Genomic DNA, 25,241 nt, shown 5'->3' on the forward strand with positions numbered 1-25,241 from the left:
AGCGCGACGACGGCGCGTAGACGGATACACAACGCCCCCACTGGGGCGCACCGCTTTGTTGGCCAAATACCCACCACTTCTGCAGTGTTACGATACATGCGTTCATATTGTAATGTGCAAAGAGGCGCTATTCCGAGAAAGTCTGGGACGTGATGTATGATACCTTTGATGCAGACTAAAGCGTACGCCTTCCGCGCGTGTCGAACCGCAGCAGGACAAGCGCGATGGGGAAGGGCAGCGCGACGCATCAGCCGATGTACAGGACGCCGTCGATGCTGCGCGCATACAGCCACTTGCCCGAGATGGGTGCGCGGATGCTCACGAGCCTGCACGCGGCGCCGCACACCCTGCTGGGTAAGCCTAGGGCACAAAGGAGTACAAGATGGCGTTGAGCACCCTCTAGAAGAATTCCATCGCATGCGGACCGACGGAGCCGGTGCCCGCCGTGACGAACGCGCAAGCAAGATGACCGTCAGCACCGAGGACAGAACCTTGACCCATTGGGGGCCCAGCCGCAGGACCCGCTCATGCATGCCACTAGCGGGCACGCGGCGATCTCAGGACGTTGATGGCCACAGCGTGAGCAAGCCGAGGCGGTTCTGGTGAGAGTGCAATCGTCGAGCGGCGTCAGCCACGTCTTCGCAAGGGATCCATGCCGCGCCGCCCCCGCTTCAAGAGTTAAGAGATAGAAACAATCACTGTGGGCGGAAACTTGAGCGTGATGATGGTATCGATGGGGATGTTGCCGCCAACGAAAGCGACGAGGGTGCAGAGGCCTGCATATGTGGTGGGAGCCCCGGAGGCAAAGCGGAGCGGACGTTGCTGGAGACGAGGCAGTCCAAGTCGAAGCTTCACATGCGGCCGAGGATGTTGAGGAGGAAGCCTCAGGTGAAGGCGCCGACCGTGAGGCCGACAGACAAGGCTTTGGAGCAAGCGCCGCCGCGGCGGCGGCCGCGATCATCCTTCTTGAGCGGCTCGCCGGGCGACGAACGCGTCTTGGCGGCTGCCGGTGCGGGTGTCGAGGCGCTCCATCATGACAGCGGGCGTGGCGGAAAGGAGCGGTGGCGGTGGGAGGCGGCCGTTGACGAAGCCCATGTCGCCCGCGTCGGATCCGCTGTCGGGCGCCGGTGGCAGTGGGGATTGCTCTGGTTCTGAGGGGTGTGGGTGCGCCGCCGCGACTCTGGCATAGGGACTTGCGATATGAGTGGGAGAGAGATGTACGCGCTCTCCATTAATTTAGATGCGTCCCTGTCGACTCCTTCCTCAGCGCGATACCAATATAACTCACTCTCAATTACATTACATGACGAGCAACCATTCTCCGAGAAGTGTGCCAGCACCCCTCCCATCTGTCTCTGCCTGGCTATATATGGCACCGGGCCGGGTCATGCTCCCCAGTCCCCTCCTTGGATGCATGTACAATGCAGCATGGTTGCTCTGCTTCGTGAGATGAAGGATGGATTAACACTCACAATCCCGCGATCTCCCACCTTGCCTATGAGCTCTTCTTCCTTCGTTCGGGCGGATCGGATGCTAATACATGGTAAATACCCACTGGTACTGGACCCGACCCGACCCTACCCAGCCCAGCCCAGTCTCAGTCGCTACATGTACAGCTAGGACGGCACTGCCCTCCTCTCACCCGCCGATCATATCATCATTCACCGGTTCAATCCGCAGTGATTCATTACGTGCAGCTCTGTGCAGCACCCATGTTCATCGACCAAGACACCCCCGAGGTGGAGGATTACAATTACGTTGCACATATGGAAGACCAACCAAATGCATGGCAACCTAGGTGACACGTGCTCAACCAATGCCCAGTGATCGTGACATCGAGTATAGAAGAAGGCGAAGGGAGACTGCGAATGGCGTAGGTGGTGGTGAGATACGGAGGCGACGCAAAGGAGAGCGAGGTGGGACAAGGACGGGGTACGCTGCTAGTCTGGGCGGGGGAGCACGGAGGGCGAGAGAAGTTGCCGTCTGAAGTACCGGCAACAGGCGCGGCGGCGCTGCATGCACTCGACTCCTCAGCGTGTATAGCCCGAGACGAGATACAGCGGCGAGTCATTCTGAGAGCTGGGATTGTCCAGCAGCCACGAGGAGTACTTTCCGTCCTGTGAGGGCGACGCGAAGCCTTTGGCATTCTGCCCAAAGTGCGGGTCGCTGGATCCCTTGGGGACGACTGGCTGCACAAACGGCGCAGAGTGGTCATTGTAGGGGTATGGGTTGCTGCCCATGTTCGACAGGCCGCGTTTCTTCTTGGTAGAGCTCGACGATGCACCCGTCCCAACGGCAAAGTACTGCGGCCCAATCGAATACTGCTGGTCGTCAAACACGCACGGAGCTGCGAACAGCGGCGACGTGCCCCCGTAGTAGCCATAGTACAACGCCGTCAGGCACTGCTGCGGCCCAACGCTCGGTAGGCGGATCTGTCCATAGCTGTATCCGTTGCCGTTCTCGTAACGCATCGACTGCGATGTGCACTTCCAGAACTCCGCCGGGATGCGGTGGCTCGGGCCTGACGTCGTCAGCACCTCGTGGTTGGCCCCGTCATAGTGCTTGTTGAACGTCAGGTATGGCTGCGCTGGCGGCTGCCCAAGCGCACTGTACACGTCCGCGTCCAGGCGACCCAGGTACATTGTCGTCGCCGTCATCTTGGTGCACGTAATCTGCGGTTGCGATGGCGCCAGGGCGCCACACTTGCCCGAGACGCAGTGCCCGCTCATGCAGCCGCTGTCCTGCACGCGTGCGAATCAAGTAGACCAAGCGAGGCAGACAGTCGGAATCGTGGTCTGGTTAGCCTTGCGACCTCGGCGTTTACGATATCCTCGCCTTCGAGTGCGTCACTCACCGCGTAGCAGACATTGCCATTGGCCTTCTTGGCGTCGCACGTGCCCGTCGGGCTGCCCGCCGCGCGCTGCGCGGGCGTCTGCCGGCAGTAGTTGCTGCTGCATTCGCTGTCGTACCGGCACACCTGACCATTACCCATCGTCAGCGGAGTCACCGCCCGGCTCTGCTTGCCCAACGGTGTCGCGAGCACCGACAGCGACAGCGTTAAAAGCGATGCAAGTGTGGCAAGCTTGACCGTCATCTTGAGGGAGATTGCTTCTTCTGGGAGAGAGGTTGGCCAAGGGAAGCGGCTTCTGGAGACCGAATGCGGTTGTGAAGAGAAGGGAAGCAATAGGGGCCAGTCTGTTCCACAGTGGTCTTCTTTATATACCTCATCATCCTTGCTGCTGCGTGGCGGGTCCTAGCAAGTCCTATTAGGAAAGTCCTAGCTACATGCAGGAGCTCCGCCCCAGCGAACATCCTAGCCTTGGTGCAGGGTTGCCAGTGACACCAGCATTGAACCTCTCATCCAGATGCATTCAATGTCTTCCCCTGCTTCACACCTTTCCCTCGCATCGTTCCGCTTGAATGAAGATGTCTCGATGGCTTGCAGCTTGGGAGCGAAAAGCGATCGAGTGACCTGTGGTGAGCGCGCAAACCTTACCATCCCTCTTCGAAGGCCGCAAAGCCCGCATACGCAAGACGACGGGACAGCGGCTCATTGCTCACGGGACAGGTCAGTTGACAGGTAGAATGTGCGCAGTGGGTGGTTTGTAACTCGTAAAACGGATGTTTACTTTAACATTTCGCGCCTCGCATGTGCGGGAAGCCTGTGGAGCCGCCTACTTAGCGACCCGCACCAGCCCGCACCCCGCAGAAAGCCAAAGCAAAAATGCAGAGATCAGTCTTCCATACATGAGCGATCGACAGTTCGACGGTTTCTACAGTCAGCTCAGCAAGTGTTCCGTCCGCTATAGCAGCGCAAATCTTCAAGATATCTGCCACTGCAGGTAGCAAGAGAGGGCCCGTCGGACCAGGTCGGAGCTCGAGCCCTCAGCTGCCAGGCGGTGCCAAGGGATGATGGCTGGAATCACAAACATGGTGGTGGCTTGATGGATGGATTCGTTGGTGTTCGCCTTTTCTGGGACCTGTGCAGCTCTCGTGGTGCCCATGCATTGTTGATTGGTATTGGGTGTTCCACGCGGCACGGACTTGCACAGTCCACATTGGAAGCGTGAGCGTTGAGCTTGAAAGTTGAGCGGTGCGTAGAAGCCAGCATGGCCCGATCGGAGTTCAAGACAGGCATTTGAGAAGATTCGAGGCGATGGAAGTGTGTGGAGATGCAGCTGTGGAGGAGGGTGAGGGAGGGGACTGCGATATCACAGTGATCTGGTTCACCGCTCAGGTTACGACAAAATCTCAGCCATCTCAACCTCAGCGCTGAGGATCTCATCAGTGCCTTAGCCATCGGTCCTGTCAGTAAAGTGTACCTCTTGGAGCCTGCACAGCGCCGAGCGCCACCTTTCTGACAGAATGTGCGTGCAGTCAGCAATGGCGGGACACAGCAATTGGACAGTCAAGCCACCATGCTACAAGAGGACCGACCGTACGGGCAGGAAGGGGCCGTTCGGCAGATCCAGACCTATGCACACTGCACTGGTGCGCAGGCTGTGGTCCAGGCGGGTGCTGTCCCTTTGAAACTGAAACAGTGGCGTTTAAATTGCAACAACAGTGGGCTTTTTCTACACGCTTCGCTCCCTTCATACTTGGGGCGAAAGGGGTGTCACGTGATGCTTCATTGATGTTGCCTTTCAAAGTCAGATTACTGACTGTCCAGTCACGGCGCGCTGCCAATAACGGCAACTCTCGTTAGAATAACAGCTTTAACAGCCGTCCTCTACTTCCACCCTTCGCCATCTCCGCCAGGATCAAGCAGCGAGCTGGAATTTGGAAACGATTGAAGAGATGAAAATAAGTAGAAAGACCAATGTAGTGAGAAAGAGAGCTGGAAAAATCAAGTTCAGTTCCGTTTTGGCACATTCCTGTGCATACACACTCTGTTACACGAATTGCTCCAGGTAAGCATTTACAGGGCCACTGGGTGACGACATTGACTTCAACTGCGTGCCCTGCATGTCTCCATACATGCACGCTCACGTACTTGCCTACGATTCTCTCCAATGCTCATCCGAAAAGTCTTCGCAGGCGTTAGGCGTTATTACGTCAGGCTGCAGGCATACAAAGTAACATTGTGAGCCGGGGTGACTCAACGGTATAAGCCAGCAGGCGTCCCAACGGAGGTCATCGCAGCCAGCTCGGCTCGTGGGACTTGACCAAAGCAGAGGATGCCAGCTCGTTTTCCTTGTGCCTTACTGATTGGCTCGTCCTGATCTGAAGACATCGGTATGGATATACGTTAAAGTTGCTTTGCATCTTGCTGCCTGCATCTTAATGAACTGTTTACATGACACCAAAGATGACGCGAGTCAAATACTCCATCGGATCGTCCCGTGCAAGTCGATCTTTTTAAAATACAGTGAGCTGAGAATGAATGGAGAGCCGCACATATGTATAGGAATGTAAGAGTCATGAGCCGACACCGTGCAAGCAATTGGAGCCCCACAAGCAGAACACGAACACTTTCACTTGCGGGCAAGGGATGAGGAGACCGAAATGCATCGGGTCTTGCAAGAGGAAGGAGATGTTGCGAGTCTTCGTACCAGTGGAACCACATAGCCCCGCCCACGCCCTCTGCTTTCGGCCAGCGTGACCGCCTTTGATATTGCTGCTTGCGTCTCGCATTTAATGTCAAATTTGCCCTTTAATCTGTGGGGAAGAGTGGAGAACGAATGTCAATTATACCGAACTGAATTGACCACGAATGCTGGGACAGGCACGCACATCAACCTTCCGATGTTGCGCAGCTGCTGCTGTCAAAGCCGGAAGCGCAGCCTTGGCATCCCATTTGCGCTGATTAAGTGGAATGCGCGCCGCAGCAGCAGCTTTCTTGCCTTTTGTGAATCCGCCTTGCGCCTTGGTTGAACTGGCTGCGGCGATGGCAGCTTCAACCTCGGCTGGTGTGGGTTCGACGAGCAGGTCTGCGGAGAGAGCCTTAAGAAAGTTGAGTGCTTCTTGGGAATCTGTAAAGGCAAGCTCAGAGGTAATGAAGGATAAGGGACAATGGGGACGGAGGCTGGATGGCGAAACAGAAGGAGCCGAAGGCTTTTAGCGTCCGCATTTCGAGCGTGGGTAAGGCAAAGCAAGGCAGCCAAAAACGGCTGTACGTACCAGGTAGCCATGACGAGCAAGGCTCGGACCCGTTCCCGTTCGATAAAGTGGTCCATGATGTAAGAATTCATGTTTGGCGCATCGATGTAAAGCGCAAAGAACTTGTGGTGGTTGCCCGTGACGAGTGCGCTCCTAACGCTCAGCGCATGTTTGACCGCAACGTCTTGCTTGTGCTTTTCTTCCAACTCCGTCATGAGCGAGTTGACTTCTCGTCTGTTGCGCGTATGCAGGAGGTAGAGGATGCGATAAGCTAGAAACTCCATCAAGCAGCCGGGAAGTTTGTACGCGTAGAGAAGCCGGAGCTGCGATTGACACTGATTGTACTCTCCCAGATCACCCTTCTCTAGCGCGATGCGGGCGTGGATTTCATATACCTTGACCGTGAATGGGTTCTTAATTCGCTGCACCTGAAATAGCAGTACGTAGGTTGTTTGCGTCAGCCCACCTATCCAGCTGTCGAGCGCATACGCTTTAAAATTAGAAGACTCGACTCACTGTGAGATCTTGTCGCATGCTCTTGAACTGATCGCAGATGTATGCGTAATTCTGCTCCCTTCGCCATTTCTTCTTGAGCAGCTCGAGAGTTTGTTCCAGCACAGGAAGTGGCCGTACAGTTTTTGGATCGGGTGCTGAAGTAAGTCTCAGATACGGCTTCTCTAGCTTGGTCGAGGTCCCCACAACTGTATGCTCGTCCCAGTCGATCACATTCGGATCGGCAACGTCTGGATCACTAAAGGTTGGCATCCCTGCCCCCATGGAAATCCCTGCAGGTGCACGCTTGTTGTTTGCCAGTGGCACGGGCGGCGGGGCAGGTGAGCCTCGAATCCCCGGAGTTAGACAGATCCTATTGCCAAGCAGAGGGGGCCCAAGTAGTGGAGGTGGCATCGGCGCCGCGCCTGCTGACCAAACCCACGGCTGTGGTGGGCCAACAGGTGACGGTGGTACATGCTGACCTAGTAAAGCCGAAGGGCCGGCCAAAGACGACGCATATGGTTGGGCATGCCCAATGGCAACACGTGCAGTTGCCCTCAGTGCCATTTCCTCTTCTCTCTGTCGTTGCAATTCATCATTCTCAAAACGTCTCGCTCGCTTTTCCCTTCGACTCTGCTCCTCCAAGCTCAGTCCGTTGCTCGACGAGGCTGCTGGCGACGCCGCAGCTGAGCGCTTCTTGACCTGCGTTAGCTTTTTCTTTTTCAGGCTAAGCCAAGTAGGATGATTGTATGTATCGGTCATCAAGCTCGCTGGGTATGGTCAAGCAAGATATGCGCATACTCACCTGGAAAGCTCTACACGGCCCCAGTCGGTGGTGTGGATTGTCCCTTCTTGAAAGGATTTAAAGATCAGCGCTTTCAGCTCCTCACTGACAACCGCCCGGTTCGAGTCTGTACATGCTGCAAATGTTCGATTGGCAAAGTCTCTGCGGGGGGTACGCAGGGCGCGTTTCACTTGAAGTCAGCACAACATATTGCATCCAAGGATGAGGCTGTTGGTTCAGAGCGTGATCTCACTTGAGACTTTGCGGCCATTCAGAGCGGCTGCCCATGGTGATTGTGTGCCTACCGATCTGGTACACCTGGAGGCTTTGTTCTGCGTCCTAACTATGGATGCTGGGTGCTGCTCCTTGGCGATCTACTCGTGACGAAAGAAAGATCGGAACATCGCCGTGTACATCACTTCGTAATGCATCCGTCCATGAATAAGATGGCAAGAGGGTCAAAGCCAGCAAGCAGAGCTATGATGCTACGCACATACCCGAGGCTGGCTTTGCTATGCGCTGTCGCTTACTCGCTCCACCGACGGCGGAACCGGGAACCAAAGACGAAGAGGCAAAGTCAGCGTTGAACGGACAAAAGCCAACCCGAGACTTGACCGTACGAATACACACCTCTGCATCTCCACCATCCGAAAGCTTTGCAGCACGACACACGAGGAGAGGATCGCCAGGGCAATCATCCCAGTCACAGGCACAGGCTGCGCTTCCCCCACTGCATTGCAGAGGAGCGCGGAACAAAACGTCGACGCGATGAGTGCATCGTCATCGGCGCGGAAGTTCAAGGTCATTGTGCCATGTACCTCCTCAAACATCGGGCCCGGCTTTGACGTCGTTGGCCTATCCCTGTCACTCTACCTGACCCTGTCGGTCACCGTAGATCCATCAGCATCGAACCGAGCGCCAACATTGGCATACACAGGGGAAGGCGCCGCGGAAGCACCTCTAGATCCATATAAGAACCTCACCACGCGGACGGCACTATACGTCCTCCGGTGCAACGGCGTGGGTAGCTTCCCACATGGTGTCTCGATACAGGTCCACAATGAAGTGCCTTTTGGACGAGGATTGGGAAGCTCCGGTGCGGCTGTCATCGCTGGAATTCTGCTCGGTGACGCGCTAGGGAAGTTGGAGCTCCCCAAGGAGAGACTGCTCGACCACGCGCTCATGATCGAGCGCCATCCGGACAACGTCACCGCGGCTCTGATTGGCGGATTCGTTGGATCGTACCTGCTCGAGTTGTCGCCAGAAGAAACAGAGGCAAAGGACGTGCCGCTTTCCGAAGTTCTGCCCGAGTACCCACCGGACGCCGGGGAAGAATGGGGCAAAGACCCACCCACACCGCCGCATGGCATCGGGCACTTCATCCGCTTCGGCTGGGCAAAAGAGATCAAGGTCATCGCCATCATTCCGCAATTCGAAGTCAGCACTGCTAAAGCAAGAAGCGCACTGCCGAAGCAGTACTCGCTCAAGGACCTCGTGTTCAACCTGCAACGCTTGGCAGTGCTCACAACGGCGCTGGCACGCTCGCCACCGGACGAATACCTCATCTTCCAGGCCATGCAAGACCGCGTCCACCAGCCGTACCGCAAGCACCTCATCCCGGGCCTTCCACGCATCCTTGCATCCGTCACGCCGCAGTCACACCCCGGCCTTCTCGGCATCTGTCTCTCAGGAGCAGGCCCTACCATCCTGGCGCTGTCGCTCAACAACCAAGAAGCTATCGCTGAGACCATTTGCGACGAGTTCAAGAAGGAGAACATCGATTGCAAAGTGCGCTTCCTAGAAGTGTCCACCGAGGGTGCGCAGGTTGTGGAAGAGTAAACATGGGCACCGCAGCTCGACTCTGCAAGAAAAGAACAGCGAATCGCTGATGAAAGGGCAAATGTGTGGGGGCAAAGGGCTTGCAGCACCAAATGTGTTCTACTCCGCTGCAGGAAGAAAGGATTCCTGGTGAATGGGTATGAGTGTATGCATGCGTATTACAATTAATGTGATTATAACTTGGGCGTGCAATAAAAAGCCGGCCGTGGCCATTCCAAAGCATACTCATTTACCTCTCACTTGACCCCACGAACGGTGATGACACCTCTATGATGATCCACGTCGTACTTCCACCCTTCTCTGTCGAGCATCTTGATCACGGCAGGTTTGATAACCGCGATATTCCGCGGCGAGTGCCGTCCCACGCCCGTGATGACGTGCAGCGGACCGAGGTATGCCAAGCCTGAGCTGACATGCGAAGGGCGCGAGTACCACTCGTTAACGCATTCCTTGGTCACGCTGAGCGCTTCATGCACCGTCAAGTCGTGCAGATCGATCGTGTTGTCCCTTGCACGCCCCGCCGCGAATCCTCCATCTGCATCTGCTGCTGATCGATGGCGGCCAGACTCCACACCGAGGCGGTGGGCGCGCCGCTCCTCTACAAGCGCCTGAGCTGCGCGCATGCTCCATGCGCGCGCTTTCGCATCAAGGCGCCGCGCTTCGTCTGCATAGTACCACGCCACACCGCTCCGCGCCTGCGCGCCGATGCCGGATCGCCACGCAGCAGCGGCGCTCCGCAGTGCCTCTGCGCGGCGCGCGCGATACTCGTTGGCCATGAGCCGGGAATCACTGTACGCTAAGCCAGTGCCCGCATTCGAGCTCTTGCCAGCCCTCGAGGACGCCAGACGCCATTCGGCTTCCTCCTCCGCTGCGGTGCACACGCGCGCGGCGGAGGCGGGTAGGACGACGGCATCGCTGGCAAGTTTCGCAGCAGCCTGCGCGGCAGCTCGCTGTCGCACCGAAAGCGGCCGACTCGCGGCGCCTGCGTAGCCTGATCCTGATCCTCCGCTCCATGCAGCGTGTCCACCTGCACCGCTCTCGCCTGGCTTGAGGTAATATTGCTCGCCGCGCGAGAAGCGCCCTTCGCTCGACGCAGCGACAGCCGTGTAACCAGTGACGCCAGAGGAGGCATCACTTCTGATAGTGAGCCTGCCAAGCGGGTCCATCACGTCCAGCAGCGAAGAAGAGTTGTCCAGCATTGCACTCTGGACGACAGCCTGCAGCTGGATCAGATCGATCGCCGCGTCCTGCCTACCTTTGGTCGCGCAGAATGCTTTGGAAGCATGTGCGAACGACGTCCCCGTCAAGGTCGCGATGCCCTCTGCGATTGAGATGGAATGATTCGCCGCCTCGACCGGGGCTCCCTTGGAGGGAGGGGCAGCATCCAGGCTCGCGAGGCCGAGCGGCGCGTTCTGCTCAGCGGTGGCGTGCACGAGGCGATTGAAAGCGTGTACAAGGTTGAAATCTGCGCTGTTGTACGCTGCCGTGACCTTGGACATGTCCATGTTGAGCAAGGTTGACAGCTGCGCAAGGACAGAAGATGCAAGGAGCCACCGGTTGTCGTTCACTGCCTTGTCATCGTCTGGATCGCGTGTGCGTTCGCGCTCGATCTGCGCCAGCCTTCGCGCATACTCTTCGTCCGTCTCGCCGAAGAGCGCCTCGTCACCTCTCTCTCCTTCAGCAACGCCTCCATTGATTGCAAATTTTGATTGACGTCCATTGACCAGCGGGGAGGATGTGCTGTTACTTGACACTTTTTTGAAGCGCTGGTCTTTGACTGCCCCGCCGTGGCGCACGTCAGTAAGGTTGATCTTGACTTGCTGTGCGCGTCTAGATGCTGCGTGTTGCCCACCGGCATGACCACCACCATGATTCTTAACAGAGACATTTGTCATGGCAGGTGTCGCGCCAATGCCACGTCCAAGTGCCGGCAGCCCCGCTTTGAGCCTTCTCTGGTCTTCCTGCAGTCTCTTTCGAGCCGCTTTGCTCTTTTTGCCTTTGAGTGATGCCTTCTCGTCTCCAAACTGGAGGACATCGTCTTTCAGCCCGCCATCCTGCACGTCTTCCGCCCTCGTGGAGCCAGTCAGGTCACTGAGGTCGCCAATGGACGAGGACAAAATACTGCTCCCCGTCCCTGCCGCCACATTTAGATGCAATTCGGATCTGCTGAGTATAGTGGCAGAGGATGCGAATTCAGCCTCCTCGGCTTCTGCCAGGTCGATGGTTATAAGCGTGTCAAGTGCAAGAGAGATGTTGCCATCGCAATCGCCGAAGAGGATCCCGGTGAGGAACTCTGGCGTTCGTGCTGGGAATGCATGTTGAAGGAATGTCAGCGGCGCCACGTCTTCATCCAAGCCAGAGACCACCAAATCGGACGGGTCTGCCTTGGCTGGCTTTCCAACATCTTCTTCCTCATCGGTCAGGTTCAAAAGCTCATTGTCGAGATGCGAATGGGCGTCGCGACCTTGCGCTGAACGCCCTTGCGACTGCTGGCGGGCCCATTCGTCTAGCACCTGCTTGACACAAAGTTCGGATGCACTCGATTCCTCGGATGCCAAGTGCAATGAAACAGTCTCTTTTGGTGTATTTGACGCGTCCTTGACTTCCCGCGGCGGTTGTGCAGCGACCTTAAGCTTGTCCGACAAGGCCGCCTTGCCTCTTCTTTGGCGATGGTGGCCTTTTGCGCAGGTATTCGGTGAATCGGGCGTGAGGTGATGCTCAGTGGGCGTAATATTAGCTGCACTCGAATCTGATGAATAACCTTGTCTATCTGGCGCTGGAAGTGATGAGTGCAAGTATGATTGTGGCTGCCGTCTGGCCTCCTCGGCCAGTGTGTTTAGGACCTCGGTTGCAGATTGCAGTGTTTGATCCGAATCACTGCATATAGCCGCGGCCAGAGCTTCGTAGAGTGGCGGGCAGAATTTCGACTGAGTTTTGGGTAATACAGTCGGAGTCGTGTCAAAGCCAGGAAATAGTGGAACTGTCTCGCCGTGAGAAGGCATGCATGCTGCAGGACTCACTCTTAGCTGATCGTAGAGGTCAGTCATGTGGATTTTCGCATCTCCGACGAGAGGCTCTGATTGAGAGCGACCCGCCGCGACCTAAGCGATAGAACAGCCAGTCGCCCTCGACAGGACGTACAGGTGTCCTTCGTTAAAGATGTCTGCACGCAGGCGAAGCTATCGAAATCCGCGATAGGCGTCACTCATACGGGTGGGGGAGGTACAGTCATTTTTGTGTCGAATTTTGTCGAAGCAGTGGCTAGCTGTGCATGCTGGATATGGCCTTGAAGACGGTAACTAGGACCCTCTGAACACTCTACCTTGACCCTTACGGAGGAGGTTATCTGACGTTCGAAGGGTGAGCCGCATCGCTCACAGTTGCGCAACCCTAAAGCCCACACCAAATGTTATGATGGGCCACCCAAGAGTCGAGATGAGTGAAGAACCCCCCAAAGGCATCATATCTTTGTTGCGACCATCGGCGCTCACAGTGAATCAATCGTCAGAGGTGCAGAATCACTCTACAAAGGCAGGGATGATGACTCGGTTCATAGAGGTGCATATACCACAGGCGAACACGAATGATCAGAGGTGGGAGCTGTTGGATATGCCAATGGCGGAGCCCATGCCGCGGCAGGACTGAATGTCGTACCCCGGGTCTCGAGAATGCTTTCCAAAAGCAATTCGCCAAAAGAAAGTGCGGTTAGAATGCGTTTGAGCAAACTCGGCCGTTCCCCATTCGGTGGAGTAAATTACATGCAATGCTCTTCCATTTGTTCCCATTCCATTCCCTTGCTTGGGTCGGCCGGCACAGCTTTCATCACTACGCCGGATTGCGGCGAATCAGGGTCCAATGGCCAAAGTTTTTCTTCTATCAATATCAAGGAGTCTACATGACATGGTGCTACCGAAGCAGGGAATGTAGATGTTGTCTACGAGATGTTACCAGTCAAGGCTATAGGAAAGAGAGCCAAGCAGCGAGGGTGAGGGTGATGACTGGTGGAAATGCTAGCTCGATGCTACTCAGAAGGATGTGGCGAAAACATGCATGGTTGTCGTCACCCAACGACATGAATGCATGGTCACGCGATCCTTTCCATCATTGATAACAGCTTTACCCACAATATAGGTTTGCGTGGTGCGCTGCACTTGGTGCAGGCGCGGGGGGTTAGGGGGATCCGCAGTTGGCCAACATCACAACGTCCTGTCGAAAGTCGGCAGAGACTTTGGGAAGCAGCACTAGCTTTCCAAGTAAAGAGACGGAATTTGCATTCTGCACTGATGGAGGAGCTGTGCTTTCAGAAACTGTAACATAAAGGCAAGGCGCGATGATCCATCCGTGGGGCGAAATGCATTAATTAGGTGGGGCACAATTTGCTGCTTCAGCTCAAGGATGCGCCTGAATCCAACTGGATGGCTCTATGAAAGTAGATCAGTACAACCTATGGGCCCCTGCCATGGCTTCGATGAGCTTCCACGTCCCAAAGTAGTGACAATGTCGAGCCTTGGAACCTTGTAGAAAGCTGGAACCTGACAGACGTGCGGCTTTGGGATCAATGAAGAAGACGAATAGTCAATAAGACTCGCATCGGTGCCACTCCGAGAAAGTCCTTGCCAAGCCGTCCAAATCGCGTGTGTTACACAATAGGAGCAGGCGAGGAAGGGCTATCGTAGAGTGCAAAGGCCAAATAGGCAATATGAACCTTGTACAAGGTGAAGGCAGGGAAGTTGGAAGTGAAGCAGTGAAGCCGTAAGTGCAAGGTTGCTGGGGCGCGTACTCTGTGAGGAGGCGCCACAGGTTCGAGCGGAACGGGGCTGTAGCCTTTTCCAAGTGCCACCAGAGGCGCACCACACAAACCTATATTGTGGGCAAATCAACAACCTCACTCCCTCCGTCTCGCCTCTGCTTGATACCCCCCGACGAGATCGACATAAGGATTGGGTGACCATTACACATAGCTCATACGTGTCACTTTCGCATTTCTAACGGCTGCAGAAAGGAGCAAGCCCTTGGCTGGGAAAGACGGGACGGACGCTCACGCCAACCTACACGCCCCATCGGACGACAGACAGGCCTACCACACTACAAAGCATCGCTGCCTCGCGTGATCCCTTTGCCGCCATGACGACTCCTTCATCAACGGAGTTTGGGCATCCCCTGCGCAAGTTCAAGGTGCGTATGTGAAACTATTTGGTAGTTGTGCGGCTTGGACACGGTGGAGGAACTAACTCTTATCCGCTTACTCTTGACCGTCGTGCTTGCAGCTCGTCTTTCTCGGTGAGCAGAGTGTCGGCAAAACGTCGTTGATCACTCGGTACGTTTCGATGCTTCTTTTGCTCCCTTCCTTGGGCGCCTCGCACTTACTGAAAAAGTAACGGATCATATGTGTGGGCTATTGTGCTCTCAGATTCATGTACGACACATTCGACAACACATATCAAGCGACAATCGGCATCGACTTTTTAAGTAAGACCATGTACCTCGAGGACCGGACCGTCCGGCTCCAATTGTGGGACACGGCAGGTCAGGTGAGCGCACTCTCATGCAGGGGCATCCCGGGCGCAGCAGTGTTCGGTTCGTACTGACCAGTCTTTCGTGCTGCCTCGCAGGAACGCTTCCGGTCGTTAATCCCATCGTACATCCGCGACTCGTCCGTAGCGGTGGTAGTGTACGACATCTCGAACCGCGCCTCGTTCCAGAACACGTCCAAGTGGATCGACGACGTGCGCGCCGAGCGCAGCAACGACGTCATCATCGTTCTTGTCGGCAACAAGACCGACTTGTCCGACAAGCGCGAAGTCACCACCGAGGAGGCGGAGAAGAAAGCAGCCGAGTTCAACATCATGTTCATCGAGACCTCAGCCAAAGCCGGCCACAACGTCAAGCCGCTGTTCAAGAAGATCGCGCAGAGCTTACCGGGTATGGACAAGGATGGCCAGCAGGCAGAGCAGGAAGGGCAGAACAAGAGTAAGTGGGGGTAGCAGCAATCGCAATATTGCGAGCATACCGAGGCGCTGACGACCTTCTGGCCTAACCTCCGATCCTTGTCCATGCCCTCCCTTGTTTTGCCCCAGTGATCGACGTGTCTGCAACAACGCAAAATGCAGCAGCAGAAGAGGGCGGCTGCAAGTGTTGATGTTGCTGCATCTCCACAGTTGCCCGTTCTACAGAGGCGCAGTTCTCGGATCGCTAGAGGGGAAGGGAGGCGTGTTTTTCTGTGCTGTAATACCATATTCTTCCTTGTTTGTTTTGCAACGAATCGCAAGCCAGGCCCGAACCTTCCCAGCATTCCCAGGCGCATACATCCCTTCCCAACGCACCGCATCGCATCTCTCCCCTGTGCCCTCTGGCCGTGCTGTGATCTCAATTGCGTTGATTTGCTCTGCTACTATGATACAGCTGATAGGGAAGATGCAAATGCAGCATATGTAAATGGCTCTACTACGGTCTCTAAGGATGCACGAGAGTTGCTTGGAATGTGGTGACGCGGGGTGGAGCAGCATGCAATAAACAGTAGGCTCGCAGCCAAGATAAAGATCAATGCGAATGACTGCCGATCAAGATCTGTAGCGTCTTGGGTATCACGGCACCCAGCAGAAGAACGACGATGCGCAAGCGCTTGGGCACCCAGTCGCGTTCGTCTCTTTCGTCGCCTTCATTGTCGCCGATGTTGTTCGCGTCGCCATCTTCATCGTCTCCCAGCGCGAGAGCCCGCGTGCTGGCGTACTCATGCTCGCCGTGCGAGCCACTGCGATCCACATGTGGCATGGCTGCATCCCGCTGCCGCAGCCGCCGCGGCCGCAGTCCTTCACGACGCGCGTGCCGATGCGTGGGAGGAGCAGAAGAGGATGAAGCACCGCCTTCGCCCGCATCCGGCCCGGGAAAATCGGTGACATCTTCGAGCGCGTGCATGACCACGTACAGAAATGTGCCTCCCGAGAAAGTGAGCGCTGCGCCAATGTAGATACCCGAGACTGCGCTGCTGGTGGTGCCGGCAATGCTCTGCACCCCTTCCATCATGGCTGCCGCCGGATCGCTACCAGCGACCACTATTTGTGTGACGCGGAAGAACAGCGAGAGGATGAGGTAGGCTTCGGGATAAGTGTGTGAGCGTTCACCGAAGAGTCAGCAAGAAGCCACGCGATGCAGTGCTTTCGTCGCACTCACTGAGAACGGCTCCAAAAGGCGTGCACAGGCTGAAGATGGCAACTGCCTTGCGTATGTCCGTCCTGTGCAGGCGCCGCGCGAGCAGCACGCTGCACAGCCCGAAGCTCGCGGGCGCCTTGTGGATCATGAGTGCCGCGAACACGATCCACGTCAGGCTCGCATCGGCGGACGCGACGGATGCGCCCATCGCAATGCCGTCGGCGACGGCATGAATCATCAGCCCCACGATCGATGCCAGCGCCGCTTTCAACCCCTCAGATGAGTCCGAAGGGCGCAGCAGCGACGGGATGCGCCGCGAGTGCCCCAAAAGCGCCGAGGACGGCACAGCGCGCAACGTTCGCCCATGTGCATGCACATGCGGCTGTGAGGTGGATTGGGGCAGCTGCCGCTGGCCATGGCCATGGCCATGGTCAAGGATATGATCTGCCGAGTATCCTCCACTTTCGAGGTCTTTCCAAACATGACGCTCGCCGTCGCGAAGGGAAGGAGCGTCGTGATATGCAGCAGAAGTAGCGTCTCTCCCCGTTTCGTTCCCTTGCACCTCTTCATCTGCTTCTAATGAGCCGCACTCCCCGCTGCTGATGCTTCCGCCCGCCTCGGAGTGGCGAAGCGTTGCAAACGAGTGCACATGTTTCCGACCAGCAGGAACAGCTGTGACGGAGGCGGGGTCGATAAGCTCCGCGTCGCCGTTCCTTTCACCACTGTGCGATGCGTCGTTGTAGATCGAATACTGCCTGTGCATCCGGACGCTGCCTTTGGGCGTGCCAGATCGGTGGATATATGTTGCACTTCCTGACGAAGAATTTGCACATCCACCTGCACCCGCTTCTTCAGCGGGCTCATCACCCAAGGCGAGCGCCTCGTACTGCCACCGTGTCGATTGCCGCCCGCAGGGCGGGCTCGGGTCGCTGGCTTTCGACGAACATTGTTCGAGGCTTCCGGTGAGCAGTGAGAGGAAATTTCAAACGTCCGCGTGGCACAGTGTCAGATAAAGATGGTATATGGACTGTGCATCCACTCACAGGAACATGAGAAAAAAGCCTGCGAGAAGGCAAAACCCGATGATGCTCTCTCCCCCACTGAGCGCATCCAGGAACCTCTTCCCGATCGGCACGTCCGCCGCATTCGAAGGAGCATGGCGCCGATGGTGACGACCCCATGACACGGAGTGTCCCAATCCGGTATCAAGAGTCCGATGTAGCTGCTCCTGTTCTTCCTGCATCTGTATTTCAGCGCGAAGTACTGCGCCGACCCCCTCGGGTATGACGAGCGTCAAGCAACTACCGAGCAGCAGGCCAGCGCCTAGAAGCTCAACGTAGCGGAGGCTCTTGCGCGAGAGCGGCAGGATGAGGGGCATTTGGCCAAAAATGAAGGTGCCAATGGCAAGGGACGAGACGAGCAGGATCAGCTGGATGAAAGACTGCATCTTGAGTTCCCTTGGGCTTGTTGTGTCACGCCGAGCCACACCTTGCCGTGCTGCGCCTCAGTGACCGATTACCTTCACGACAAAGCGAGTAGAATGGGACAGTGCATCGTGGTCCTGCATTCAACGCACTTCGAGGCGAGTTCGGCCGAACTCCAATTCAGCGCTTGGGCGCTCCCTTTGTTAGTTTCCGGAGCTGCCAGGGCAGAAGGGTTGGCGAATCAGACCGTGTCGCTTTCTCAAGCACCCCTGGCTCCCAAACACACAAGCCGCCAAGGTTCGCGTCGAGGATAGATCAGGGCAACTTGAAGGTGTGCATGGATACGGGCAGGCCGCTGGCGGCGTCTCGCTTTGGACTTATCCAAAGGTTGTTTGGAACGAGATGCCAGAGATGGTGTGAAGGAACAGGTCACGTGACCATGGATTCAGCACTGTTGAGGCATGGCCTCTTCAGCCCATCCACCAGCGTCCTCGCCCCTCTTATCACTCATCATCGGCTATGCTGTATGTGCACACCCGTATGCTCCTCAGCCTTTAAAGGATTTAACCAATATCCTTGCCTTTGTAGTATGCTTCTGCACCTCTGCGGATGGGCCCTCTGGTAGACCACTGTCGCAACAAGGCAACAGCCAGTGAGAGACGAGGCGAGCGCAGACTACAGTTAGCCTTGTAATGCAAATAGGCGCAGTGCCATCCTTCCCAGCCAACACCCCCCCCCAAAATGGTCCGAGTAGGGTTGCACCCCCCTTCCCAAAATATAAAGAATCTGCTGATTGTGTGATCGAGACACTTCCAGCCGTCGTCTGTGGTTGTGCACATGCAACAAGGTCGTTGTGCGGATCGATGGGCGTAGCATACGCAAGCAAGGACAGGAGCAAAGAGGCTAGCTAAGCAGAGGAGACGCTGGACAGCCGGAGAATCATGGAGGGTACTGCAGATCTCACTTTTAATCAGCTGCTGCAGCGATGCTTTGCGCTCGCGGCCGGCGATACCGGCGCCGGCAGCTTCGTTGCAGCATCAGCAGCAGGAATGAGGAGCAGCACAGCCCAGGACCCAGCGCTGCCGCTTGTCTCGCTGCTCGAGCTGGCCGCCCGGCGCGCTGCACAGCTTGCGCTGGTCAACCCGGCCGAAGAGACACTGCGCGAGGTGTCGACCGGCGCGCTGCGCTCACTCCTGATCCATAGCCTGCGAGGCGAGGCTGAGGCCAACGTCCGCACCGCCTTTGACGCTAGGGCCGAGCGGCGGCGCAGGCTGGCGAACAGCAAGGTGAGTGCATGGGGATAGGCTGTGGCTTGCCCCGGGCGTGGCAAGCGTCATTGCTGATGTAACGTGTTTATTTTTGGTCGCTGCGATGCACTCAACAGGCGCACTACAACGTCTTCCTTCACTCTCTTCAAGCGCTCAAGATCATCCCGCCCATCACAGACTCGCTGCTCAAGGCGCATGCGCAGCTCTACGCGTCAGACGACGGCGAAGACGGCGGAGAAGCATCGTCAGCATCACGCACCGCGCTCCCTCCGAACGCAGCGCTCGCCGCTTCTGCGCGGCGGCGTGAGCTCAAGATTGCGCTGTTCAAAACCGAGCGCAGCCTCAAGTCCTCCCTCGAGCTGTTCCGCAGCGCCTTTTCTACAAGCAACAGGCTGTGGAGCGGCTCAGCGGCGCTGTCGTCACCTGAAGATGTGTTTTATGACGCCATGTTCCCACGGCGGCCGCGCAGGAAGGGCGGCGAAGGCGGAGAGGAAACGAACAGCGACGGGGACCAAGAGGAAGCGGACAGCGATGATGATGATGAGGACAAGGACGATGAAGAAGAAGATCGAAGCGCAGACGGCCAAGTGGTAGCAGGAGCAAGCAGCGACTCAAACACCGGCGTACCACGTACCGTTCGCGCATATATCCTGCTCTTGCTCAACCTTCACGCAGTGAAAGCGTCGCAGCAGCTCGAGTCGGCACAGCAAGAGCTCCAGCTGCTCGCATCCATGCCAGAAGCAGCAGCCGTATCAGAAAACGGATCTGGGCTGTCAGGGGCCGACCTCCGTCAGCGCGCACGCCACGCCGGCAACCCCGACTGGAGGCTCGATCGCGGTCCCGGAGGCAGCGGCGCGCTGTCCGGGCCGTTGCTCGACGACAAGGGTAAGCCGCTGCGCCCCTTTGTCATTACCGATGGTACCGATAACACCGGCAGCGGCGCTGCAGAAGCTGCTGTGCCAGCGGAGATGAGCGCACGAGAGCGCGCGCACGCCGAGGTCTTCCGGCCCTCGCACCGGCTGCCGACCATGTCGATCGACGACTACCTCGCCGAGGAGCGGCGGCGCGGCAATATCATCGAGGGTGGCGGCGCGGCGGCCGCGGCGCAGCCGACGCCGCGCGAGGCGCGCGCTCTGCGTGCAGAGGGACACGGCCCGGGCGGTGCCACCACCAGCACGACTCAGGCCGAGGAGGCGGACGAGGAGCGCCGAAGGGAGCAGATCGAATGGGACGAGTTCAAGGAGGCCAATCCAAAAGGCGCAGGTAACACGATGAATAGGGGCTAAAGACTGTGTACTGCGGCGTCTATGGGACTAAGCGTTAGAAGACGACGTGCGGCTGTGAGCATGAGGGTGCCAACGTGCGGATGAGTGAAGGAGTGAATGAATGAATGAATGAATGAATGTGGCAGCTTCGCTTCGAAGCAGATGTCCAAATGTTCGTGCTTGTCGGACTGGCCCGGTTGAGGAGGCCAGGGGTATCGATGATGAACGCAATCGCGGAAGTACAGGGGCTCGAATGGAGACGAAAGAAACAGTTTGTTAAGAGCGTGCGAAAGCCTGCTTCGCCGCGTCGGATATTGGAAGATCACGGCCTACGAAGGGAGCAGGAAAGGGGTTCTGTCAGTGGACTTCAGCGGAAATGCGTCAGCAGTGGTTCCCTCACCTGTGTTTTAAGAGGAAAATTCTGCAGGCTACTCGCCGACCACACTCTGGCGGTGAGGGTCGATATAGAAGCGGAAAACCTGCATGGTCGGCGACATGTACTCGCTGTATTGCCTGTGCAGCGCTCGCTTCGCCAATTTCCGTTGTGGTTTCTCGCTACTCGCACTGATGCTGTTGTGGCTGTTAGGCAGGCGTATGATCATCGCAGGTTCGTATTCTGCCGGAGACGAAGGAGCACTGTTCGTCGACGCCGAATTCGACAGCGCTTCTATGCTCTCGTTCGGGTGTAAGTACAGCGGCGAAGAAGGTGCGTCGATCTCGACCGTCCGTGGTGACGGCGGTGGTGATGAACTTCGGCCCAGCAACCGGGGGCGAAGGCCGGGATCGGATGACGGTGATCTCGTCCGGCCTTGGAGGGAACGTCGCGACGATGATGATGAAGGCGACTGCAGCGTATTTCTGCTCGAGCTGGAAGGACCTCGTTCCAGTACCTCTCGTGTTGCAAAGAACGACCAGGCGTCGATGTCTGCCTCATTGGAGATCAGACTGCGCCCGCGCGGGTTCGACTCGGATTTCGACAAGGATGGCCCGGGATGGTGGTGGACAATGCCCGAGGCGCTTGTCGCCAAACCAGAGGCAAGGCTGGGGCGCCAGAGCATGCGCGGAAGCTCAGACATATCCTCATCGGACCCTGTAGTGTCATCGAGGAACAGCCCCAACCCGGAGCTTATCTTAGCACCAGCCCGGAAGCGCCTCTTGGTCGAGCTGGACGTGGACGTGCGACAAGGCGTACCCGGCGAAGAGTGGCGCGCGTGTGCGGCATCGTACTGCGCCGTACCATGCGCCACTCTGTGAGACATGCGCTGCGGCAGGTGATAGCCCAGGCCTCGGACATTGCTGGGCGCCTTCCTGCTGCCGTTCGCCCCTTGCTGCTCTGGATGCAGCGTGACAGCTTCGAAGCGCATTCCATCGGACCCGCTCGCCATAGACATCACTTCCTCATGGTCGTCGTTGCTCGCTGCCATCGATGATGGCGACGGGTTGATCTCCATGCCGAAGAATTCGTGCAACGCAGAGGCCGCATCGTATGGCACAGTGGAAGAAACCCATGAACGAGTAGGGATCCTCGGTGCGAGTGAGTTTGGTCGACTTGCAACCGAGTATGCGCTTCCTGTCGATGCTGTGGACACGGGCCGGAAGAGATGATCATGTTGCATTGAGGTGCGAGCGTCCTGATGACCATGAGAGGAATTGCGCAGTGTGTGTCGCTTGTCAGTCTGATCGACGTCCAATAAAAATCTTACTTGTCCTTTTGTCTTGGTAATCGATCTGGCGAGCTGAGCTTTCGCTTCTGGCGGACCGTTCAGCAGCAATTGCTGACGCACACTGTGCAGCATTGCATTCTCCGCACTGGACTCGGTGCCGCGCCGCGGGCGCGTCTTGATGGGCACAATAGGTCTGCTCTCCTGCGTCGGCAGCGTCCCAGCGCGCCTTCTGCGGGGAGATGGCCTGCTAGGCACCACGAGCAGCTGTGCAATCAGACGAAGGGCTTCCTCGATCGCATCGAGGCCATCCATGTCTGCAATAGCATCGATTGTGCGCCGGTAGCGCTCGCGTGAGGGCGCTGGCATTATTCGAGCACGAGTTGGCGTCACGGTCATGGCTTGCGCATGGGTCTTGATCATGTGCATGCTTGGAATGCGGCTGGGTTTCGAATTGATGCCTTCTTCATGAGTCGCAGGTTCCGGGCGGGACTGGGGCGTGATACTAGAGTGTCCCACCGGCTTTTCGGAGAAGTCAGATACATCTTCCTGTACGCTTTCGGTGGTGTCCAAGAAGTTCATAGTAGTGGCGCCGGCTGTCATTGAATGTTCTGAGCTACTCGGGCTGATCGCGGCCAGAATATCACAGCTGCCTAGTCTCTGAGGGATAGATTGCCCAGCTGCTGCAGATTGCCAATCGGCAATCGTTTCTGCCATGTAGTGAAGCAAGTCAGAACTTGCGTGTTGGTATAGCTCTCAGTTTTACTGCACAACTCACCATTCAACGTATTGATGAGCTTTGCCGCCGGCTGCCTTGAGTCCGAAGCCGCATTTGTATCGAGGCTAACGCCGAGACCTTGCACAGGCGTCGGCAGAGAGACAGACTGGAAAGAAGAGCTGCCAACGAGAGTCTCCTCGCTTGAGTCCCTCCTGACGAAGGGGGGGCGTGTCGGCTTCGGGTCACATGTTAGCCCGGCAGGAGCAAGCATGTCTTGATCAAATGGCCGAGCAGCAGAATCGATGTCCGAGTTGACACGTGGGACTTGTGAAGAGGCTGCCCAGGAGGTTTGAGTATCGTGCTTTGGCGCGGAAGAGTGCCAGTCCCCATGTTGTCTGTTTGGGCTCGCGAGGATCTCCATGCTTTCACGATCTAGGGCAGGAGAGGGTGCCGAGATGAGCGGAGAGTCGACATTGCGCCAGGCAGTCGGAGAGTATAGGTATACTGCGGCTGAGAGGGGTGAAGCGCTTGCTTGGTGAATTTGACCATTCGTGGCGCCGCGCGACGTCGAGCTGATTTGTCTGGGGTGGGCAGCGGATTGCAAGGACACAGACACCTGCTGCGCACCGCCAGGAGGTCTTTCCGAAGGATACGATCCTTCAGCCGAGCCTGTAGCGTTCGGGCCTCCAGCGTTCGCTTGTGTGGCGTGATTGGCAGAACCCTCGTAGAGGTCGACCTTGAAGTCCGCAAAGCGAGGTGTGTTCGGAAGGCTGACGGAAGTCGGCAAGTCTCCATAATCCTTGGTTCTGTATCGAAATAAGCCTCCCGTCTTGACGCTACCGCTGCCAGGCAGACGGGACCAGAGGGAAGCTCCCTGTGCCTGCGCCACAGGTGTCTCGTAGGGTGAAACGAGTCGTTGCACATGTCCATCGATTATCACACTCGGGGCGCTCTGTACCTTGCGAGATTTCGGTCCGGAGCGATTGCCGCTCCACCAGCGTTTCAGCCTACCACCTGTTGTCGAGCCGCCTTTTCGATTGCGTCGAGAGTTTGGCCAGTTCAACGACCCGTCAGCGGAAGAACGGTCAGAGACGAACGACGTGGAGCCACCGAGCTTTGTGGCATCGTCATCGGAGCCATCGTGATACCGAGAGCGAGCCTGCCGGTCCAGGCTATCGATGCTAGCTTGGAGTTCTGTTGCTTTGCGCTCGAGGTTACGGACGCCATGGCGATAGACGCATATGCCGACGACAGACATAGCAAGTATCAGGACAATGATTCCGAAGACAGACATGCCTAGATACGCAGCGAAATGAGGCGGCGGGGGCTGCCAAGCAGAGGGCAGGTATGCACTGCTGCTTGCGTCAGAGTCTGCATTAGAGCCCGAAAACGAGGCCTCAGCGGAAGGGCTGCCAGCACTGAGCGATGGATGTGCAGCCGCCACCGCCGCAGTCGAGAAAGCAACTGCCGCTGGTGATGTGTAGACGAAGCCGTATGGGTCCGTCAGAGTGAGCGCGCTTGTGTATGCGATCCGCGGCTGGATACCGGTTGTGCCCGCAAGTACGAAGGAACCGGCATTGATGATGCGTTTGCTACCTGCGGGGTCAGGACCGTACTCAACCTTGTTGCTCCCCTTATCGGTGCTATAGGGTCTTGTGTGGGCTGGACTCCTACTACCGCCACCATTTCTGGCTCCATTACCCTTGGTATCACCATTGACGTCTGCTACATCTCGTGGGGCTTGCCGATGTTGTTGGGCCCTCCCTCTTGGTGTAGACGGCATGCGGGAATAGCGCCGGGCAGGGCGGCCGGCAGCTCGAGTAGGAAGCGCTGGGTCATAAGCGAGTACCCCGAATGGTGCCAGGTCCCGCTGGTCCATCTTGACCGTGCGTCCGCTCAAGTATATGCTGATAGCACCTCCTGCGCCGCGTGGAGGGTCAGCAAAGCATGCGTGAATGAGTACGATGATACGGCGACGACCGTGAGCTTGCTGCCAGCGCTTGCTTCTTGACAAGGCGATGAAGCACACAGACTCTAGTGGATGGTGTTGATGGTTAGAAGTACAGAATTGAATGCATTCACACAAGCCATCACACCTACATCCAGAGCTCAAAGGGCGACGAGGACTCGGTCAAACGGCGAGAAACACGAGGATTGAACAAACCCTTTCCGAGTCCGTGCTCATCGGTCATTCAGATGTCCGAGTGAGGTTGTGAAGACTGCACAGCCAAACGGATGTTCATGTAGAGGATCGTGGCAAGAGGCTTCCGGCGTTTCAGGCACATTTGCAGCACACCTATGAGTCTCTTGCTGTCATTGTTTCAAGCGTCGGATGCTCGGAGCGGCACTAGCAAGTTAGCCGTTGGCTAAGGCACATCGAAAGGTCATCCATGTGAGGACTTCAGAGAGCGAGGCTGCGAAGAGTCTGCTCGTAGAGAACGCAGGATACGAATATGAATTACCGGAGCGAGGAGGGCGAGGGGCGAAGAGGCTTGCGAAGTCCGGGTGTTGACGCATTGTTGGTGTCGTCATCGATAGGCGC

General features: G+C 57.0%; 9 protein-coding genes across 9 annotated transcripts; 3 read left to right on the forward strand and 6 right to left on the reverse strand.

Annotated features, from left to right (window-relative positions):
- Nucleotides 1-378: 378 nt before the first annotated feature.
- On the reverse strand, nucleotides 379-1,298 carry K437DRAFT_71187 (uncharacterized protein). Its single transcript, XM_013390808.1, has 2 exons — nucleotides 1,289-1,298; nucleotides 379-1,192 (listed from the first exon to the last, which is right to left on the reverse strand). Exon 2 carries the CDS (start codon nucleotides 959-961, stop codon nucleotides 473-475), a length of 489 nt encoding a protein of 162 aa, XP_013246262.1. The 5' UTR covers nucleotides 962-1,192; nucleotides 1,289-1,298; the 3' UTR covers nucleotides 379-472.
- Nucleotides 1,299-2,030: 732 nt separating this feature from the next.
- Nucleotides 2,031-3,094, reverse strand: K437DRAFT_260635 (uncharacterized protein; the record flags this gene model as incomplete). Its single annotated transcript, XM_013390809.1, has 2 exons — nucleotides 2,031-2,741; nucleotides 2,855-3,094. 2 exons carry the CDS (start codon nucleotides 3,092-3,094, stop codon nucleotides 2,031-2,033), a joined length of 951 nt encoding a protein of 316 aa, XP_013246263.1.
- A 2,163-nt stretch (nucleotides 3,095-5,257) lies between these two features.
- Nucleotides 5,258-7,818, reverse strand: K437DRAFT_292345 (uncharacterized protein). Its single transcript, XM_013390810.1, has 6 exons — nucleotides 7,629-7,818; nucleotides 7,397-7,537; nucleotides 6,616-7,318; nucleotides 6,121-6,527; nucleotides 5,734-6,025; nucleotides 5,258-5,658 (listed from the first exon to the last, which is right to left on the reverse strand). The coding sequence occupies exons 1-6, from the start codon at nucleotides 7,661-7,663 to the stop codon at nucleotides 5,641-5,643; spliced, it is 1,596 nt and encodes a 531-aa protein (XP_013246264.1). The 5' UTR covers nucleotides 7,664-7,818; the 3' UTR covers nucleotides 5,258-5,640.
- Nucleotides 7,819-7,889: 71 nt separating this feature from the next.
- K437DRAFT_292346 (putative THR1-homoserine kinase) lies at nucleotides 7,890-9,430 on the forward strand (the record flags this gene model as incomplete). The annotated part of the gene is made up of 2 exons (XM_013390811.1): nucleotides 7,890-7,951; nucleotides 8,038-9,430. The coding sequence occupies 2 exons, from the start codon at nucleotides 7,890-7,892 to the stop codon at nucleotides 9,212-9,214; spliced, it is 1,239 nt and encodes a 412-aa protein (XP_013246265.1). The 3' UTR covers nucleotides 9,215-9,430.
- On the reverse strand, nucleotides 9,333-12,545 carry K437DRAFT_71417 (uncharacterized protein). The gene is made up of 2 exons (XM_013390812.1): nucleotides 12,235-12,545; nucleotides 9,333-12,141 (listed from the first exon to the last, which is right to left on the reverse strand). The coding sequence occupies exons 1-2, from the start codon at nucleotides 12,259-12,261 to the stop codon at nucleotides 9,451-9,453; spliced, it is 2,718 nt and encodes a 905-aa protein (XP_013246266.1). The 5' UTR covers nucleotides 12,262-12,545; the 3' UTR covers nucleotides 9,333-9,450.
- A 1,589-nt stretch (nucleotides 12,546-14,134) lies between these two features.
- K437DRAFT_230696 (putative YPT6-GTP-binding protein of the rab family) lies at nucleotides 14,135-15,740 on the forward strand. Its single transcript, XM_013390813.1, has 5 exons — nucleotides 14,135-14,389; nucleotides 14,482-14,531; nucleotides 14,625-14,745; nucleotides 14,827-15,184; nucleotides 15,292-15,740. The coding sequence occupies exons 1-5, from the start codon at nucleotides 14,339-14,341 to the stop codon at nucleotides 15,351-15,353; spliced, it is 642 nt and encodes a 213-aa protein (XP_013246267.1). The 5' UTR covers nucleotides 14,135-14,338; the 3' UTR covers nucleotides 15,354-15,740.
- A 377-nt stretch (nucleotides 15,741-16,117) lies between these two features.
- K437DRAFT_209187 (uncharacterized protein) lies at nucleotides 16,118-16,625 on the reverse strand (the record flags this gene model as incomplete). The annotated part of the gene is made up of 2 exons (XM_013390814.1): nucleotides 16,118-16,308; nucleotides 16,385-16,625. Coding segments are annotated over 2 exons (432 nt in total), but the record flags the coding sequence as incomplete, so codon positions are not given.
- A 1,925-nt stretch (nucleotides 16,626-18,550) lies between these two features.
- Nucleotides 18,551-20,448, forward strand: K437DRAFT_253128 (uncharacterized protein). Its single transcript, XM_013390815.1, has 2 exons — nucleotides 18,551-19,073; nucleotides 19,172-20,448. Exons 1-2 carry the CDS (start codon nucleotides 18,729-18,731, stop codon nucleotides 20,339-20,341), a joined length of 1,515 nt encoding a protein of 504 aa, XP_013246269.1. The 5' UTR covers nucleotides 18,551-18,728; the 3' UTR covers nucleotides 20,342-20,448.
- A 61-nt stretch (nucleotides 20,449-20,509) lies between these two features.
- K437DRAFT_71480 (uncharacterized protein) lies at nucleotides 20,510-24,849 on the reverse strand. Its single transcript, XM_013390816.1, has 4 exons — nucleotides 24,800-24,849; nucleotides 22,760-24,733; nucleotides 20,721-22,691; nucleotides 20,510-20,649 (listed from the first exon to the last, which is right to left on the reverse strand). Exons 2-3 carry the CDS (start codon nucleotides 24,576-24,578, stop codon nucleotides 20,749-20,751), a joined length of 3,762 nt encoding a protein of 1,253 aa, XP_013246270.1. The 5' UTR covers nucleotides 24,579-24,733; nucleotides 24,800-24,849; the 3' UTR covers nucleotides 20,510-20,649; nucleotides 20,721-20,748.
- Nucleotides 24,850-25,241: the final 392 nt, after the last annotated feature.

Source organism: Tilletiaria anomala (assembly GCF_000711695.1).
Source record: "Tilletiaria anomala UBC 951 chromosome Unknown K437scaffold_2, whole genome shotgun sequence".
NCBI classification, from domain to species: Eukaryota; Fungi; Basidiomycota; class Exobasidiomycetes; order Georgefischeriales; family Tilletiariaceae; genus Tilletiaria; species Tilletiaria anomala.

Excerpts from the sequence above, each read along its gene's own strand:
- K437DRAFT_253128 (XM_013390815.1), top strand. The coding sequence starts at position 18,729 with ATGGAGGGTACTGCAGATCTCACTTTTAATCAGCTGCTGCAGCGATGC. Across the intron at positions 19,074-19,171 it reads GCAGGCTGGCGAACAGCAAG|GCGCACTACAACGTCTTCCT; the intron begins GTGAGTGCATGG and ends TGCACTCAACAG.
- K437DRAFT_292345 (XM_013390810.1), bottom strand. The coding sequence starts at position 7,663 with ATGGGCAGCCGCTCTGAATGGCCGCAAAGTCTCAA. Across the intron at positions 6,528-6,615 it reads GCATGCGACAAGATCTCACA|GTGCAGCGAATTAAGAACCC; the intron begins GTGAGTCGAGTC and ends CTGCTATTTCAG. Across the intron at positions 6,026-6,120 it reads TTGCTCGTCATGGCTACCTG|CCTCCGTCCCCATTGTCCCT; the intron begins GTACGTACAGCC and ends TTCGCCATCCAG.
- K437DRAFT_230696 (XM_013390813.1), top strand. The coding sequence starts at position 14,339 with ATGACGACTCCTTCATCAACGGAGTTTGGGCATCCCCTGCGCAAGTTC. Across the intron at positions 14,532-14,624 it reads AAAACGTCGTTGATCACTCG|ATTCATGTACGACACATTCG; the intron begins GTACGTTTCGAT and ends TTGTGCTCTCAG. Across the intron at positions 15,185-15,291 it reads GCAGGAAGGGCAGAACAAGA|TGATCGACGTGTCTGCAACA; the intron begins GTAAGTGGGGGT and ends GTTTTGCCCCAG.
- K437DRAFT_71480 (XM_013390816.1), bottom strand. The coding sequence starts at position 24,578 with ATGGACCAGCGGGACCTGGCACCATTCGGGGTACTCGCTTATGACCCA. Across the intron at positions 22,692-22,759 it reads GCTCATCAATACGTTGAATG|AAACGATTGCCGATTGGCAA; the intron begins GTGAGTTGTGCA and ends ACTACATGGCAG.
- K437DRAFT_71187 (XM_013390808.1), bottom strand. The coding sequence starts at position 961 with ATGATCGCGGCCGCCGCCGCGGCGGCGCTTGCTCCAAAGCCTTGTCTG.
- K437DRAFT_71417 (XM_013390812.1), bottom strand. The coding sequence starts at position 12,261 with ATGACTGACCTCTACGATCAGCTAAGA. Across the intron at positions 12,142-12,234 it reads ACCTCTACGATCAGCTAAGA|TCGAAATTCTGCCCGCCACT; the intron begins GTGAGTCCTGCA and ends CCCAAAACTCAG.